This window comes from Fundulus heteroclitus, chromosome 6 (genome assembly GCF_011125445.2).
Source record: "Fundulus heteroclitus isolate FHET01 chromosome 6, MU-UCD_Fhet_4.1, whole genome shotgun sequence".
NCBI lineage: Eukaryota > Metazoa > Chordata > Actinopteri > Cyprinodontiformes > Fundulidae > Fundulus > Fundulus heteroclitus.
In genome coordinates this window covers 5,571,819-5,589,082 of record NC_046366.1, presented here as the reverse complement: position 1 = coordinate 5,589,082, position 17,264 = coordinate 5,571,819, and the positions used below count along the sequence as shown (strand labels likewise).

Genomic DNA, 17,264 nt, shown 5'->3' with positions numbered 1-17,264 from the left:
TGTTTATCTATGTATGAATTCTAAGCTAGAAAGTAAAACAACACCAGTCTTGACTGGGAATAAAACCTCAGATTTATTAAAATAGTGAAAGCCATCAGAGTGTGTTCAAAGCTGCTCACTCTGGCACGGCAACAGAACAACGGATCTTTGAATTACTGCTGCCACTCCAATTATCACACAATAAAAGCAGCATTTTCTCAAACACCATCACCGCTTCTGAATGTCAGAACATTTCTACTTGTTTTAATCAAAACACTCTGCACACCCATAACAACATACTTCCCCTGATCAAAAATCATCAGAGCTGTCAACAGGTTTTCATCTTCTATGAAGAATTCTATCTTTCTGGCTTTATATTTCAGCCAAAAGTGATCATTGAGATATAAAAAAAGAAATGTTCTAGATAAAAAAAACACAACAGAATTGTCTGTTTGCTTTGACTGTTCATGTTGCAAATGAAAATATCAATATCTGTAAACACCAGGCATCAGGTTTTATTCAGCTAGTATCATAAGGTTAAAACAACAGTCCTAGACCAAGACAGTTAAAAACTTTTTAAGAGACCAAACAAAAAAATATTTCATCAGAAATTGAACAGATAAAAGTACAATATTTGGTTGTTGAACTGCCATCAAATGACATCTTCTAATCTTTTAAAAATGATTATGCTTATATAAATCTACTAAAAGAGCTAACGGTAATAAATTAGTAAAGGTTTTTATGTCTCTCTTTGGGCGTTTCGTTCCTGTGACATTGGCCTGTTGAATGAAACTGGTTCAGGACCAACACACAGCCTTTGGCCTGAATCTGCAGATGGCTCCGCAGAGAGTCTCATCAGTGAGTGTGATCAGAGTTGGAGATGGTTTGTACAGAGGAAGCCGAGTCCAGGCCCAGCAGCGAGCCCAGGTACGACTGCTCTCGGGGGTCCAGCATCTGATCGGACCTTACAGGGTGGACGATGTTGGCGGGCTGAGGGGTGAGGGTGTACTTCTCTAAGAAAGCCAGATCTGCTGCAGCTTGGTAGCCTGGGTTCTGCTGCTGCCCCTGAGCGCTAACGACACTGTGAGTCTGTGATGACAGAGATGCAGCCCTGTGAGTTTGCAGGTCCCCTTGACCTCCGGCTGCCATGGGAACAGGGACTAAAGTGACGGGTATACAGACAGTCGTTGGGTTGGAGACGCTGCGTGGGGCTGACTTAGGTTCAGGGTGGTATGCCTTTGAGGTTTCCTCAAAAGGAGTAGATCCAGCTTTGTCCTGGGCGGGGGGCGGCTCAGCAAACCTCGCGCTGTGCACGTGGTCCACGTGGTACTTCAGTTTGTCCTTTCTTTTAAACGTGGCGCTGCAGTGTGGACAGTTAAAAGGACGGGCGTCCGAGTGAATCACCATGTGCTTCGTTAAGGTCTTCTTGATCCGAAATGTCTGATGGCATTCTGGGCATCTGTGGGGTTTCTCTCCTGTGGCACAAAACACAAGTTCATGTGGTTGAAAAGCAGAATTGTACCGTTTCCTGAGCCCTGTTCGTAAGCACCGGAAATGTTCCTGCCTGCAGACAGCTCCAGCACCACCATGCAGAGGTTTGTAGTCTCCACGTGGGAGACAAGTAAAAACCAGACCACTTCACAGCTGTCAAAGCTTAGGTCCGATCCTAATCTGATCCTCGTGTTTTATCGGAGTCAACCGGTCTATACTAGAATCAGAGCCACAGGCAATGGGCATAGGGTGTAATAATTATCTTATTGCTCTTCGCGATTAATAAAGTATTCATATTTATAGCAATTTTCCAAAAAATTCTATACAGTTTACTGAAATTATATGTGATGTTAGTTAGTTTTAGGATTATGTATCTCTATTATTCATAAATAAATACGGAATTACAAACAAAAGGTTTAGGTTTTAAAGTAATCTTTTAATATTACCTAAATGTTTACTGTGACAGGAAGTGAAATTATTGTGTCGGAGTGAATAGACAAAACTTGAATCTTAGAGAGCCAAAGATTAGGGTGATGCTCATCATCAAGGATAGGCAGAGTGCAATTTTAGTAGGCAAGTGAATATTGCTGCTGGCCAGGTTAAAGATGAAGAAGCGAGACCTTTTCAGCTTGAAGACGGACTCAAAATCTATTCCCAAACCTATTCCTGGGTTTTAGAACCTTCAATCAATTTGTGGTACAAGAGCATTTCTAGGAAGACTAGGATTTTCCTGCAATTCTGCATCACATACAGCCAAGTAGGGCCTTAAAGATGAAAGAATAGAGACAAGAGCCCCTTTCTTCACCTGACATAAACCCTTCAGAGAACTTTAACAGTAGATTTATGGTGAGGGAAATCAGTTCACCTGTCAGAAGTGTCTGTGAGGCTGTGGTTGCTGCTACTCAAAAATGTTATCATTATCAGATCTGTAAACTGACAAACTCCTTGAATGGAAAACTTCTGACTGGTACAGCAAAGGAAGATGGCTTTACAGGTAACCAAGCTTTGTTTCAAATGTCTGGAATATCTCTTTGAAATTTTAAAATTGTTTGTTTATTTTTCCAACTTTAGCAATAAAAATTAGAATAATAACTAAGTAACATAGAACAGAGCAGTTTGTTTTATTTAGCTGCATGATATTTTTGCACACTAATAGTTGCTCAGCAATGGTGCACACACAGACATTTACGTACTTTCTAGACTTTCCGGTCTAGAAAAGTTCGTAACAGAGAGGTCTGAAGGTTGTTAAGAGTGTCTAGTGTCGCACATTTTGGATTGATTGAAAGCTCTGAGGATTAAATCTATTGGTGAAAAATTACAAACATACAGCTTGCCTAATGATTGTGCACACAGGGTAGTTCATCAAAACAAAGTTAGTCTCTATGTTGAATCAAAAGTAATCGTTTGCTTTTGAGTTCTGATACCTGAGTGAGTCCTGAAGTGCATTTCCAAACTGGACTTTCCTTTAAACTCTTTCTTGCAGACCTCACACTGATGCACCGCAGTCTTATATCTAGAAGAAAAAAACCAACAGAGACAGAGAAAAGAATCAAGCTTTCAGGGATATGAGAGGACGAGCGAAATATTAACAGAACAAAACTAAATAGATCCGTGACTCGTTTCACATACTTCTGCCAAACCTTCTCTCCCAAATGAACGCTTTTATAGTGGACTGTTAGATGATCGTGGCGCCTGAAGCACTTCCCGCATTCTTCACACTGGTGTGCTTTCTCACCTAAAACACAAACACGGACGGCACTGAACTCGACACAGGACAGACACCAGACCTTTCCCAAAAGAAGGATGACACAAAAGCCGAGATAAAGAAGTTTGATTGAGGGCTGTCGTCTCTCAGAGACTCACCAGAGTGGATTTTCTGATGCTTGGTCAGGTGATCGTGGCGTATGAAGGTTTTCCCACATTCGTCACACTCGTAGCGCTTGTCATCATGGTGGACTCTGAGGTGAAGCCTTTCCAAGAAAAAAGCAGGCCAGGCTTTCAGTGCCGCAGCTAGACAAACTGAAAGCCTTGAGTAGGCGTAACCAGAGAACACACGATTTTCTAGAATGTTCCACCTGTAGGAGCTGCTGTGGCGGAAACTTTGCCCACAGATGCTGCAGAGATGTGGCTTCTCTCCACTGTGGATACGCAGGTGCTCCCTTAGCGTCGTCCTGAAGGGACACACAACAAATCAATTAGCCTGTGCAGCTCAGATTGCTAACGTTTGCCTTCAAAAATATTCTCACCACTTTGACGTTTTCCACATTTTGTCAATTTACAACCCCAAAATGGAACGTATCAAAGGTGGATTTTAAGTAAGAGACCAACAAAGAGGTACAAAATTGTAAATAGAAAGAAAAATGGGGGAATGTTTTAGTACGGCATTGAAAATGTCAAAGAAACTTAAGCTGTACAATTGTACCCCTTTGAACATCATTGCATGCAACACTGCCTAGATGCAACAACTAGTAGGATGTTAGATTTGTAATGTCATGTGTTTCCACTCTGAATATCCATTTTTGGCCCATTGGATGGACTCTGACTGTCCCTACAGCTCACGTCTGATGTACATTTTTGGTGGCTTGGATACCAAAGCTCACAGAGAGTGGGGAAGGAAAAGAGTCAGAAAAATATTGCGCAATCATAATCTCCATTGTCACACAACATTTGAGCAGGTTAAGGCAGGATCGGGGTCTTTCTCACACCTCTGTTCTCCGATTGCCGCCTGGAGTCAGGGGCCTGGAGGAGGAGCGGGCCACCTGGTCCTGGGTCTTGGCTGGCAGTTGTTGTTGGGCCCGGGTGACTTGCCGGGACTGGAGCTGAAACTTCTGCTTTCTCATGGAATTTGTGCGGGGTGGCTAGGCTATAGAGGGGGAGGGTGTGGGGGTGGTAGAAATTCAGGGTTTGTGGAGGCGGGGGGGTGCTCTGGTTGATTGGTCCGTTCGGTTCATGTTGGCCCCATCCCCGGGAGGATGGGCCCAGGGGTCGTCTGGTCTGCGGACGGGATGGGGGGTCAGGACCGAAGCAGGAACTGGGTAGGCTGGGTTGTGGTGGTGGTGGTGGCCCATCTTGATTTTAGGGTTCGCCTACTGGGTCAGGGCAGGTGCCTGGACCTGGGAATACGGGATCTGAGTTGTCAAGTGCGAATGCGTGTACTGCATCCCTTTTTTTTTAAAGGAGTGTTTGCATGTGGGGGCACTAGGGTGGGAACGAGTGAATGAGACTGTATGTAGTTTTCTGTTTGTTTGTTTATTTGTCAGGTTGGGTTTGTACTGCTGATGGTACTCGGTGTCTGGGGTTGGGTGCCCGGGCGGGTGCCAGCTCACTCCTGGTGGCTGCTTCGTGGGGCCTGGCCCCCCGGGGCTCAGTCAGGGCCCCCGCCAGGGGGTGGGGTGCCCCTGGGGCCTCCTGTCCTTGAGGCCCATGGCCTGATCCACTCCAGCATAGCTGGCTGCCGGCGGAGCCCACGGGCCCGTCCCCGCGGCTCCTGGGGGCTTCGGCATTGCGGCTGTTAGGGTGTTTCCTTGGGCCGTCTCTCCTCTTCCCTTGGTGGGGGAGGCAGATTTCCTGTGTTGGCCCCTCGTGTGCACCTTTACTTTGAGGGTCCCTTTGGGTATCTGGGGTCTTTGTTCCCCTGGCGTCTGCCTTGATGCTCGGGTGGGGGTGGGGGGTGGGGGTCTTTGGCTCCTCACAACCACTATTGAGCATTTTTCTTTTGGATAAACTTTACATACACAAGCGCACTCTCAATAACACCTACAGTTGCTTGGATCCAGGTATTTACAGACTCACTTCCATACAGAAAACCACTATTATTATCTTCAGCAGTCACTTTATACATGTCGTATTATTTAATACTGTATATACTTCAGTGATGGTATCAAGGCGCTACTTAATTGTATCTGTAATTCTTTATCTGGCCTGTAGGACTCCAGAAGCAGCTGATGTGTACCGGCAGTCAAAGCAGTAGGCTGGTTGCTGAGGCAAAAACTTTGGCGTGGGAAGAGTTCGGAGAGGCCATGGAGAAAGACTATTCTATGGCTTCGAAGCGATTCTGGTCCACTATCCGGCGTCTCAGCAGGGGGAAGCAGTGCAGTACAAACACTGTTTATAGTGGGCGTGATGTGGTGCTGACCTCGACTCGAGACATCATGTGTCGATGGGCGGAATACTTCAAAGACCTCCTTAATCCCACCAACACGTCTTCCATTGTAGAAGCAGAGCCTGGGGACTCTGGTACAGGTTCTCCCATCTCTGGTGCTGAGGTCACCGATGTGGTTAAAAAGTTCCTTGGTGGCAAGGCCCCAGGGTAGATTGAGATTCGCCGTGAGTACCTTAAGGCTCTGGATGTTTCGGGGCTTTGTTGGTTAACGCGACTCTGCAACATTGTGTGGACATTGGGGGCAGTTCCTCTGGATTGGCGGACTGGGGTGGTGGTCCCCCTATTTAAAAAGGGGGACCGGAAGGTGCATTTCAACAACAGAGGCATCACACTCTTAAGCCTCCCTGGTAAGGTCTATTCCAGGGTTCTGGAAAGGAGGGTCTGTCGGATTGTCGAATCTCGGATTCAGGAAGACCAGCGTGGTTTATGTCCTGGCTGTGAAACACTGGATCAGCTCTATACCCTCTTTGGCGGCAGTAAGTCAAACTCATTTTTCGGTGAGGGTTGGACTCCGCCAAGGCCGCGAGGTATCAATTACAGATTTGATACCTCGTGGCCCTTTGTCACCGATTCTGTTCATAACTTTTATGGACAGAATTTCTAGGCGCAGCCAAGGTGTTGAGGGGATCCGTTTTGGTTTGCGTCTCCTTAGGATTGCATCTCTGCTATTCGCGGATGACGTGGTCCTGTTGGCTTCATCAGGGCGTGATCTACAGCTCTCACTAGAGCGGTTCGCAGCCGAGTGTGAAGCGGCTGGGATGAAGATCAGTGCCTCCAAATCCGAGACCATGGTCTTGATCCGGAAAAGGGTAGAGTGCCTTCTCCGGGTTGGGGAGGATGTCCTGCTCCTAGTGGAGGAGTTAAAGTATCTTGGGGTCTTGTTCACGAATGAGGGGAAGATGAAGCGGGAGATAGACAGGCGGATTGGTGCAGCGTCTGTGAAGCGGGCGCTGTACCGATCCGTTGTGAAGAGAGAGCTGAGCCAACAGGCGAAGCTCTCGATTTACCGCTCGATCTACGTTCCTACCCTCATCTATGGTCACGAGCTTTGGGTCGTGACCGAAAGAACGAGATCCCGGATACAAGCGGCTGAAATGAGTTTTCTCCGTAGTGTGTCTGGGTTCTCCCTTAGAGATAGGGTGAGGAGCTCAGTCATCCGGGGAGGACTCAGAGTAGAGCCGCTGCTCCTCCACGTCGAGAGGAGCCAGTTGAGGTGGTTCAAGCATCTGGTTAGGATGCCTCCTGGACGCCCTCCCTTGTGAGGTGTTCTGGGCACCTCCCACCGGGGGGAGGCTCAGGGGGAGACCCAGGACACGCTGGAGGGACTATGTCTCCCGGCTGGCCTGGGAACGCCTTGGGATTCCCCCGGAGGAGCTGGCCTAAGTGGCTGGGGAGAGGGACGTCTGGGCCTCCCTACTGAAGCTGCTACCCCCTGCTAACCACAAACGGAAGAAGATGGATGGATGGATACTTTATCTGCTGTTCTTTTTACATCTCTCTTTGCAGGTGAAGAAGCAGACTGGTGTTGTTTTATCATTATCTCTCTTTTATCTCCTCTTTCTTTCACCTTTTCTCCTTTTTCCCCCCTTTCTTTCTCTCTTCTATTTTCCTATTGTAGTGTCCATACAACATGAAGTATTCCCTGCATTAATTATAATAAAACTATTTACATATATAAATCAAGCGGAGCACTATGGCGAAAGCGGTACGGCTCCACTTGTGAAAGTAAAATCTGTTGGGCTGTTTTTGGCATTAAGACAACAATTCTTATTGCTACATTGCCAGACAAGACACAATAAAAAAAAGAAAAGAAAATCTCCATTGTCTTCACCGTTTTCCACATTTGCATTGCAATTACAGATTTGATACCTCGCGGCGCGTGGAGAAACATGTACCTTTCCCTCACTGATTTCCCACAAACAAAGCAGGTCCACTTTCTTTTGCCTCCGTGTGTGCACTCGATGTGCCTCTTCTTGTTGCCGGTGTCGTTGAACTGACGCCCACAGATCTCACAGGGAAAAGGACCTGCAGATTGGACAAAAAAAAAAAGAAGACAAAACAGACCCCAAAGCATTTATTTTGTGTGCATTAAAACATGAGTAGTTGGTACAATGTCTGCCGTGGAGTCATTTAAAGAACACATTTCAATTCATTTTGAAATGTGAAAAAAGGATTTGGAAACACAAGCAAAAACCGCCTTCTCTCTGTGTTTCTCACCTAAGTGATATTTCTCTTGGTGCTTGAGCCTTGCAAACCTGGACTTGAAGTACTCGTCGCAGAATGAGCATTTGAAAGGCCGGTCTTGGGTGTGCAGGATCATGTGCTCCTGCAGATGAGGCCTGCGGCTGAACGTCTTTGAACATATCTGCCGGACAGTTCCAGGCAATCAACATTTTCAGTATCTATTTTCATGTCGTGGAAGATTCTGTTACAATCTAATTTACTCATCCTAATCAGTCTGTGGCACCATGTGAAAACGTGAATCATTGGGAAAACTGACAGACGACTTGGTGAAAAACCAGTTTTGGATGTGCTGAATTTGAAAGTGGCTCTTACCGCACATTTCCAGGCTTCGCTCTTCTTTTTCCTCGCAGCGACAAACTCGTCTGTGTGATCCGGATGAAACCTAGAACAACAGGGCAGCACAATTAAAGTTTTTAATACAGATCTTATAGGGCTGGGCGATATGAGCAAAAATGATATCGCAATATCTTTCTTAATTTCGGTCGATACAATATAATTACAATATCAATATGAATTAAATAAAAGCCTCAAAAAGACTGCCAAGAATGTCCACAACAGATGCCTGTACAAACTGAGGGTCATATCACCGTTATGGAACTAAGTTATATCGTGATATATATTGATATTGAATTATTGTTCACCCCTAAGATCTTAACATCTCAGCAGTGTGATGCTAACCTGACTCTCGCCAGCTGTATGTCGCTCCACCTAGCTTCACTCACATACATCTGGGACCTCTCCCATAGAGAGGACGCAGGACTGGAGTTTCATAGATGTGACGTAGTGGAGAAGCGACCGTGACGTGAGACTGTTTTGATTCAGACAACAATGGCGGCTCACATCGAGGAAGCAAGCGTTAACATTGATGCTGCTATTTCTTCCGTGTTGTCCAATCTACCTAATATTGTTTCATTAAAAGAACATCAGAGAACGCCTCTGAAGGCTTTTGTTGGTGGAAACCATGTTTTCGCCCTTCTCCCGACCGGATTTGGCAAGTTTTGTTTTCCGGGGCGCGTCCCCAGCGGACACGGACGCGCCCCTGAGCGTTTAGCGCGAACCATATTAGGAGGCCTTTAGTCCTCAACGCGGTCGGCCCGGGATCGACTCCGACCCGCGGCGCTTTGCCGCCTGTCTTCCCCCCTCTTCCTGTCAGCTCACTGTCAATAAAACGCGTGCCACTAGAGCCGCAAACACATTTAAAAAAAAAGTTTTGTTTTTTCCTGCGTCACTCTCATCAGCATCACGGGTTAGCTTCGGTGTGAGTGGTTGAAATAGCACGTCGATAAAGATGACAGACAAGTGGCTCATCCAATCATATGCAAGGATTTTTGATAAGGCCCAGCCTTCAATAAAGGCAATTCCTATGGAGAGGTTCCAGATGGATGTGAGTGAAGCTAGGCGGAGCGACATATAGCTGGCGAGAGTCAGGTTAGTGTGATGCAGCTATCATCCATCATTTTTGGGGAAAGGGAGCATTTTTGGCTTTTGTTTGATGGATCATTAGCGTTTCCTTAAACACCTTTCCTCTTGTACTAAAACAAAGCTGATCCCTTTTTTTATTTAAAATAGATAAACCACTACAACCAGTCTCTTATGGAAATGGGGTTCAACTCAAGCTCCATTAACAGATGGTTTACCTCTGCTATAGGTCAACTTCACAAACCCTTTCATATGTTTTTGTCAGCAAATTATCTGGATGTTAATGCAAGATTTCCATAAAGCTGTTAAAAAAAACAAGCAGACTGACGGACAAATTGGAAAAAAAAAAGAAGAAAAAAATGAAATGGAGAACCAGAGGGGTCCTGATGAATTAACCTCTGTATTGTGTAACGTCAGGAGGCATGTGTGCCTGGCTGATTCTTTAAAACTCTATTTTAGTGGAGTTTAGAATGTATTTTCAAGATTTTTCACATGTGGATCAGCATGGAAAAAAAAAAAAAAAAAAAAAAAACAGAGTATGGAAGAATATTGATCCATCAGCATTTTCCCTATCCCACCCATTCATCCATGATGTTACACCGGTGCCACCTCTTCTTTATTGTACAGGCCTGGACTTTCACATTAATGGGCTGCTACAGCGGGCGATCCCAAAGTGGGAGTTGGGATCCCCCGAGGGGGGTGGCGAGATAATTTGATGCAAATGTTCAAAAAAGATTTAGCATCTTCTTAAGTTTGAAGCCGATATCAAAGTATAACTTTACATGATGCTCCATAGTTCTCATTTTAATGCAGGGGGAAGGCTGCAATTTCTAATAAGAGTTCTTACAAAAATATGACTTTTTTCTTGTAATTTTACAGTTTCATTCTCATAATTTACAAAAAAAAAAAAAAACAAAAAAACCCACATTCGCCAAAATGGCGTTGCAGGCCTCTGGCACCGTTATTTAGGGGGTCTCGGGCTGGGAACCCCTGTGCTATAGCTCCTGTAATTACATTTTAGGGTTTGGGGAGCTTTCTTGAATGTCCTCCACATGTAGCCTATTTTCTGGACAGTAGAAAGGCTAGTTTAAAAAATCTTTTGAGAATCCCTTCAAAGACTCACAAGCTACAGCGATGCTCTTCCTGAAGACCTCGGCAGCTCTTTGGTGTTCATTGACTTCAACAATCAGCAGCACCAGACCAGACGTCTGTGGCCTGAACCGGACAAACCTCCTATAAAACGCTGGGTGCAAACGCTCTAATCGTGTGCTCCTGACTTGATAGTGTCAGCTATTTTAAACAGCAATAAATGTGGGGGTGTTGCCAGTTCTTCATGGGAAATCACATTTAATTTCACCAACATTTTTTATATGCACTTTTCTTCAGTGAGAATTGTGATCAACATAAAGAAAAACTGACCTTGACATGATGCCTTGTCTAACATTTGACTATATTTCACTATCAGCTTTACTGGCCACATCTGTGGTCACAAACAAGCAAGTTCACTTTGGCTTCAGTGTGTCAAATAACATTAAGGGCTGATAAACATGGACCGATCTGTGGACATGGTGGGGATGAAGCGAGGTGGACGCCTTCTGCTGACACAAACCTCCCCAAAGCCCCAAAAGATCTCTCCAGAAGCGAGCAGCTTGTAACATAACCACTATGTTCTTTTTTTTGTATAAATACATTAAAGTAGAAAGGTGACAAACTGTTTGATAGAACAGTTGTTGTTATTTCCTTATTAAAATTATTTCTAATCTCCACTGGTTAAAACTGATGTTGGGCAGTTATCATGCTGGTTTTCAGGTGTGAATGTAATTAGTGGATAAAAAGGGGCGTGTGCGGGGGCGCGGGGCGGCTCGACAGGTGAGAAAAGACGCACACGGTCAGATCTGTGCAGCGGGAGATTTTGTTTTGATTAAATGTTGAATATGAGTTAAAAGTGAGAGGAAATAGATAACACGGAAATCAAAGTTCGTCCCAGCGCCACAGAAACGTGTATCCAGAAACCTGATCGGAGTTTGGAGCCAGAAGACGCAACCCGGTGCAAAAGGACGCTACCGAGTGGAAGAAAGACGCGACCGGTGAGATCAGGACTTTATTTTTCTTTGTGGGGATTTTTGGTGGTACCACTCTTTTTTCTTATCTTTTTTGAATGGGGTTTTGACATTTGGATTTTTTCTTTTTGAAACAGGACTTTGGACTCAAAACGGGAAAACATTTCCAGGCCTTTGTTTTGGTTTTGGAGGATACGGAACTCTGTTACGGACATTATTCTTAAAAATAAAAAGAACGGACAATTTTGAAATTTTCATTTATTAAGGTTCATTGCTTATTCAAATATGTGTTTGGAATTAAACATAATTACTTTTGGAAGGATTTTTTGGTTATTGAGCTATTTATCCAAATAAGTATTGTTATTTAGTAATATTATGACTTTTTTTTAAATAAATCATTGTTGTTAAAAATCAACAAAATTCTTAATGAGTGCCTGGATAATTAATTTCCTTTCAAATTAATGGTGTGGCATTTTTTACCTGATTTCCTGTGACAGATCCCCTTGAGTATATTGTAAGTCCTGCTTTTAATCAAGCTGAATTTTACAAGCTAAAGTGACGATCAGCTGGACATGCTTGTTTCTTACCGTCTGACGTGCTTGGCCAGAGTTTTCTTGCTGGCATGGAGCTTGCTGCAGAAGGGACACTTGTGCTCTTTCTTTGGAATGGGAGCATTGCTTGCATGCTTCTTCTTGTGCACAGTCAGGTTGGACTTGGTGGAGTAGTACTGGAGACATATGTCGCACTGGAAAGGCTTCTCCCCCGTGTGGACCCTGGTGTGGCTCTCATATTTCCCTACAAATGCAAGGAAAATTAATCAAGCTACAAATCATTTCAGACATTTAGAATTTGTAACCCTAGCAACAAGAGCTGCATAAAGGGAAATCTACAGGCTAAAGGGAACCCACCTGCACGATCAAAGGTCTTCTCACATTTGGGACACTTGAGAGTCTTTTTGCTGGACGTCTGGATGATGACTGGAGCCAGGCCCTCGGGGTACTCTGGACTGGGATTAGTGCTGGCTGCTGGAGGCGTGTCAACGACCTGATCTCCTGCTGAGGGTGGCTCCGTTCTCCCAGCGTGTGAACCTTCCTCTCCAGCTGGCCCGCCGGTTCCACAAGCCTCAGAAACCTTCTGAGACACAGCACTTGGGTTAACGTCTCCTTGCTCGTCCTCCTCGGCGTCCTCCTCCATCACCTCCTCACCCAGAGACGCTTTGGAGGTCTCCTTCGCGTCCCGATTCACCTCGGCAACTCTCCCTGGGGATTCAGTCCTTTGTTGCTCCTCGGGACCGCCGACACAGTATTTTCCATGGTCTTTCTTATATTTCGTGGGTGTTCTTCTTGTTCGAACTGATCTCCGCGTGGTAGCCCTTTTCTGACATGCCTTCACCTCATCACCTGAAGCTACCCGACCTGTGTTAGGACCCTCAGCACCACTGTACTGAAGGGGGATTCTGCTGCTAGACTGGGTGCTCTGGATCTCTGTGTCTGCCCCTGTAGAGGAGGGAACTTCTAGCTCACCAGGACCCGTCGTCTCACCCTGGGACGGAGTAGCTTTCCCGTCCTCACATAACAGCTTTAACACGTCCATCATGTCCAAGAACCTGGCTGCTTCAGCTAGAGCCGGGAGGTCCGTCTCTGCGACGACACACTCCGATGTGTACAGGAAGCCCAGCAGGTACTGGAAAACGGAGTCTTCCACGTGCTCCAGGATGACGTGGGTCATTGTGGCTGGGCTCTTGGACAGCTCGGCATGGAAGTAGCTGCTGCCGTGGGCCAGGACCGCTTTGTGGGCTCTGTAGACCCTCTCACCCACCCACACGGACACGTCGCAGAACTTCTGCCGGGTCCGGTCCTCGTTCAGAAACGCAAGGAGGTCGTCGCTGTGCTGTGCCATGGTGAGGCGTCTGAGGGGGAGCGATGAGTCCTGGGCGCTTATGGAGTGTGGTGGGACGCTGCAGCCCTCTGCAGTGGATGGGTCTGAGACCGGCCTCCCACGCTTCAGAAGAACCCTACTGTTTGGCTTTTTCTTCATCACGGAGCTCGTTGGGCAACGACGGATCAACGCTGGAAAACAGAAAAGAGCTTTTGAAAAAATAATATTTTTCTTTTATTGAATCTGTTAACTGCTGGAATGGTGTGCTGGTTTGGTAACCTCAGCATGCCAAACAGAAAGAAGTGATTACAAAGTAAATTTGTCTGAGTAAAATTTACTCAAACTGAAGAAAATGTACTCAAACAGATACTATTTAGTCCCTTTCAAAAGACATTTCTTCAATTTGAGTAAATTACACTCAGACACATTTCCTGTGTAGGTGTAGTTAAGGTCTGTACTAACATTGTCGGTGCTGATTTGAGAGACCTTAACCTGGCCTTCAGAACAGGAGTGACTAATAGCAACACCAATCCTGAATGATCCTCGCCCTCCTTTCTACGCTGAGTTTAGGCTCCTGCCATGGAGAAGGTTTATTTACGCCCATGAGCCAAGATCTAACCAATACCTGGGGTCTTTTACTCCCTTAGCAGTTGGGTTTTTAAATCATTCCCGATAAATTGTGCTGGCTGGAGTTTTGATATTATTCTGTAAATGTTGTTTTACTATTTTAATGTGTTTTTTTTTGTCTGAGTTCTCATTGTGTGTTTATTTTGTGGACTCTGTTGCAAATGAATTGCCCCTTGGGGACAATAAAGTACTTTAGTTCAATTCAGAAGCCATGCAACGAATATGGACACAGGCGTTAATACCAGGGAGTGGTTCTGATGACTCTGGCCAAAGCTGGCCTGAGGCAAAAAACGATTTAAGCAGGCGCCAAGGAGAGCTAAGGCCAGCAGGGGGCCCCATGAGTCTTTCAAATCTCCAGTTTTATTTGTGATCGGGCTCCCTGACCACTCCAGCAGAACCACAGGCTGATCGACTCCATGCCATGAATGCAGTAACTCGTGCAAAAGCACAACCAACCAAATATCAGAGGCATAGAAATGAAAATACTTTTAAGAAGCCTGATATTTGTTTAATATATCCTTTTCATATTGATCTTATGTAATGTTCAAATTTTTGAGCTGTACCTGCAATTGTGAAAACCTGCAGATGAATAACTGCCAAGTATGCTTTGGTCAAAACCTGGACAGGAATATTCTACATTGATTAGATTTGAATAAAGCATAATTTATGATACGTCAAACCTTTTCTGCATTTGTGAAAACAAAAAGTGCTGGGTTTCCAGTTTTCTCCCGGCAAACTCAAACTGACTGAAAAGTTAAAAGAATCAACAAATGCACCACGTATTCACAGAAATAAAGATACAGTATTCATAGCTGGATGGTTATGCTAACAGGACTATCATTTGATTGCACTAATTGTTATTTTACAGCTTGTGAGAGTGTGTGTGTGTGTGTGTGTGTGTTGGGGGGGGGGGGGGGGGTCACAGTTTAACCAAACTATAAGTGTTTATTAATATTTATCTGGACTTGTAATTGACAAAAGTCTATGTTTGCCTCAAAGCTTAATCAAACTTGGCCCACTGAACAAAACAAAGTACAACAGATCAAATAAAAATACCATTAGAGAAAAGATAGAGATAAGAAAATACCATTAATTCTATACAATTGTCTTCTAAAATATTTCAGCCCTAGTAGGCATGGCTGGGTACCATTACTAAGGTATAATCAGGGCATAAAATCTTCACGTTTCAAAATGCTTTAATTTTCTGTCTCTGGTCTGTACAGTTCAACGTCCTTTTCACGAGACGTCAGAGAAAGTGAGCCGGGTTTTGTCCTGCTCTATGCACCATAGGATAACAGAGCACTGCTGCCCTTCCCCACGTGTTGCTGCCCACTGCTGGTCAGTTGGCTGAGCAAGGGATACTCTGGTTTTTCTCCTCCTTAAAAGAAAGCTTAAATTCAGTTGCTTGTAAATATTTCAGCAAAAGGCACAGAAAGTCGTGGTGTGAAAACAAAAAGAGTGCCACCAATTAGTAGACCTACTATAGTAGTAGGTGGGAATATTTTATGTCTACTTATCGTGAGATGTTTCTGTTTTGTACTGGAATCTTTTATACCATGGGAGTTGCACAGATACCTAACGCAAAGAAATATTCAATTCAATTTTATTTATATAGCGCCAATTCATGAAGCATGTCATCTCAAGGCACTTTACAAAGTCAAATTCAATCATATTATACAGATTGGGTCAAAAATTACCTATATAAGGAAACCCAGTTGATTGCATCAAAGTTACTCCTGGAAATATATGTATTTCCTCAATATATAGCCACCTGGCCAAAATGCTAGGAAATAATATACACTTTCACTCATACATGCCAGTTTGACTAATTCACTACAAACTAAATTAATCTGCATTATGTGCAGACTACAATGCGATGGTTTGTATTTAATGGCTTTAACTGGGGCCCCCAAAAAAAATCAGCTTTGGGCCCCAGACTACATTGGTCCGGCCCTGGCTGCATGTCACTTCTTCTTTTCTTTTTTCTTTTTTTTTTAAAAAAAGATGCTACTTGAGCAAAACAGTGATGGTATCAAAAGCAAAAGTGTATCATTGTGGCTACGTTTAAGCAAAATGTCAAAATCGCTTATTATTGAGTAGTAACAACGTATTTTGGGTTTATTGTTGTCTGGCAGATCGAAAAAAGGTTTTAGCAACTAGCGGTGAGGACGCGTACTTTACAGTCAAAACGGTTGGGTTCACAAAGCCCCCCTCCACCCAAGGACCCCCCTAACATATATGCTACCAGGGAGACGGGCGGGCCCCCCTCCGAGGAGAGCGTCGACAAACGACCTTTATCGTTTACCTCATAAACTCCAGTTTTTTTTATCAGGACGTATCAAAAATATTCTTACCAAACACAGACGTGAGGCCTCCATATTGACGTTTTTAGAACAGAGGAGAAATGATGGAAAATGAATAGAGGGCACATTCATTTCCTGAGCAACTAGCTGTAACGCCCCAACAGAAATGTCGGACACCGAAACAAAGCCGTCCTCCATTGGCTGCTGTGGCTATTGTCCTCCAGCGCAGACGCAAAGTTGCGTAGAGCTCAGTGAAACTGTCTAAGTTGACAGCTTCTGTTGAGTGTCCTGTCTCACTGTTAGCATGTTATGCTGCTGCAGGGAAGCTCAACTGTGCTGACATTTGGAAAGCATCGCCAACACACAAGAATCATGGGTAATGTAGTCTAAAATGACATAAAGTTGTGCTGCGTTTCAGTTGCCTCGGAAAAGCCGCCACACCCACTTTACTGTGTTCCAGCTGAAGGAAGGGTTCTTGATGCTCCATATTTCTCCAAACTTTCACCGCCATGTCTTCGAGTAAATCATGAATTAACTGCATTTCCCTGTTACGCAAATACGCAAACTGAATATTTTTTTTCTTTTTTTTTCTTTTTATGATTAACGTTTTAAGATTACAACAACACAACAATGTCTGAAAGGCCTTGCTTTAAACTCCTGGCAGACTAATAAACTTTTCTAAAAAATAAAATTTTCAATCATCCCTAATAATATTTTAAATGTTAGTTTTTTATTCAGAAAACGTGCTATTTTGCTATTTTTATCTTTAGCAATAGGGGAGAAATATGACCAGAGATTAATAAAGTTTTCTAAACGTAATCCTTGATTACAATTAAAAAAATTAAGAATTTGCTCCTGCTGGTTTATCTTATACCCCTTAATCGATTGGTATTTTTTTAGTAACACTAAATAAATATACAAGAAGTGTAAAAAATCTTTTTGCGTTTTTTTTAACGCATTGTTTTTGTTTTTTGTACAATTTTATCCTTCACACAGATTGTTGATAGATTATTCTAAATTATGAGGCTGGTGCATGTATGGACCTTAATCTTCTTACACTTTCTTTTCCTATTTCGACCTGACAACAGACTGAAGACATTT

The 17,264-nt window shown here is 44.1% G+C and overlaps 1 protein-coding gene across 1 annotated transcript; it reads right to left on the bottom strand.

Annotated features, from left to right (window-relative positions):
- Nucleotides 1-49: 49 nt before the first annotated feature.
- On the bottom strand, nt 50-16,555 carry zbtb41 (zinc finger and BTB domain containing 41). The gene is made up of 11 exons (XM_012860917.3): nt 16,215-16,555; nt 12,264-13,424; nt 11,943-12,150; nt 8,189-8,258; nt 7,850-7,997; nt 7,528-7,657; nt 3,546-3,641; nt 3,334-3,440; nt 3,100-3,205; nt 2,895-2,983; nt 50-1,454 (listed from the first exon to the last, which is right to left on the bottom strand). The coding sequence occupies exons 2-11, from the start codon at nt 13,390-13,392 to the stop codon at nt 835-837; spliced, it is 2,703 nt and encodes a 900-aa protein (XP_012716371.2). The 5' UTR covers nt 13,393-13,424; nt 16,215-16,555; the 3' UTR covers nt 50-834.
- Between the last annotated feature and the right edge of the window lie 709 nt (nt 16,556-17,264).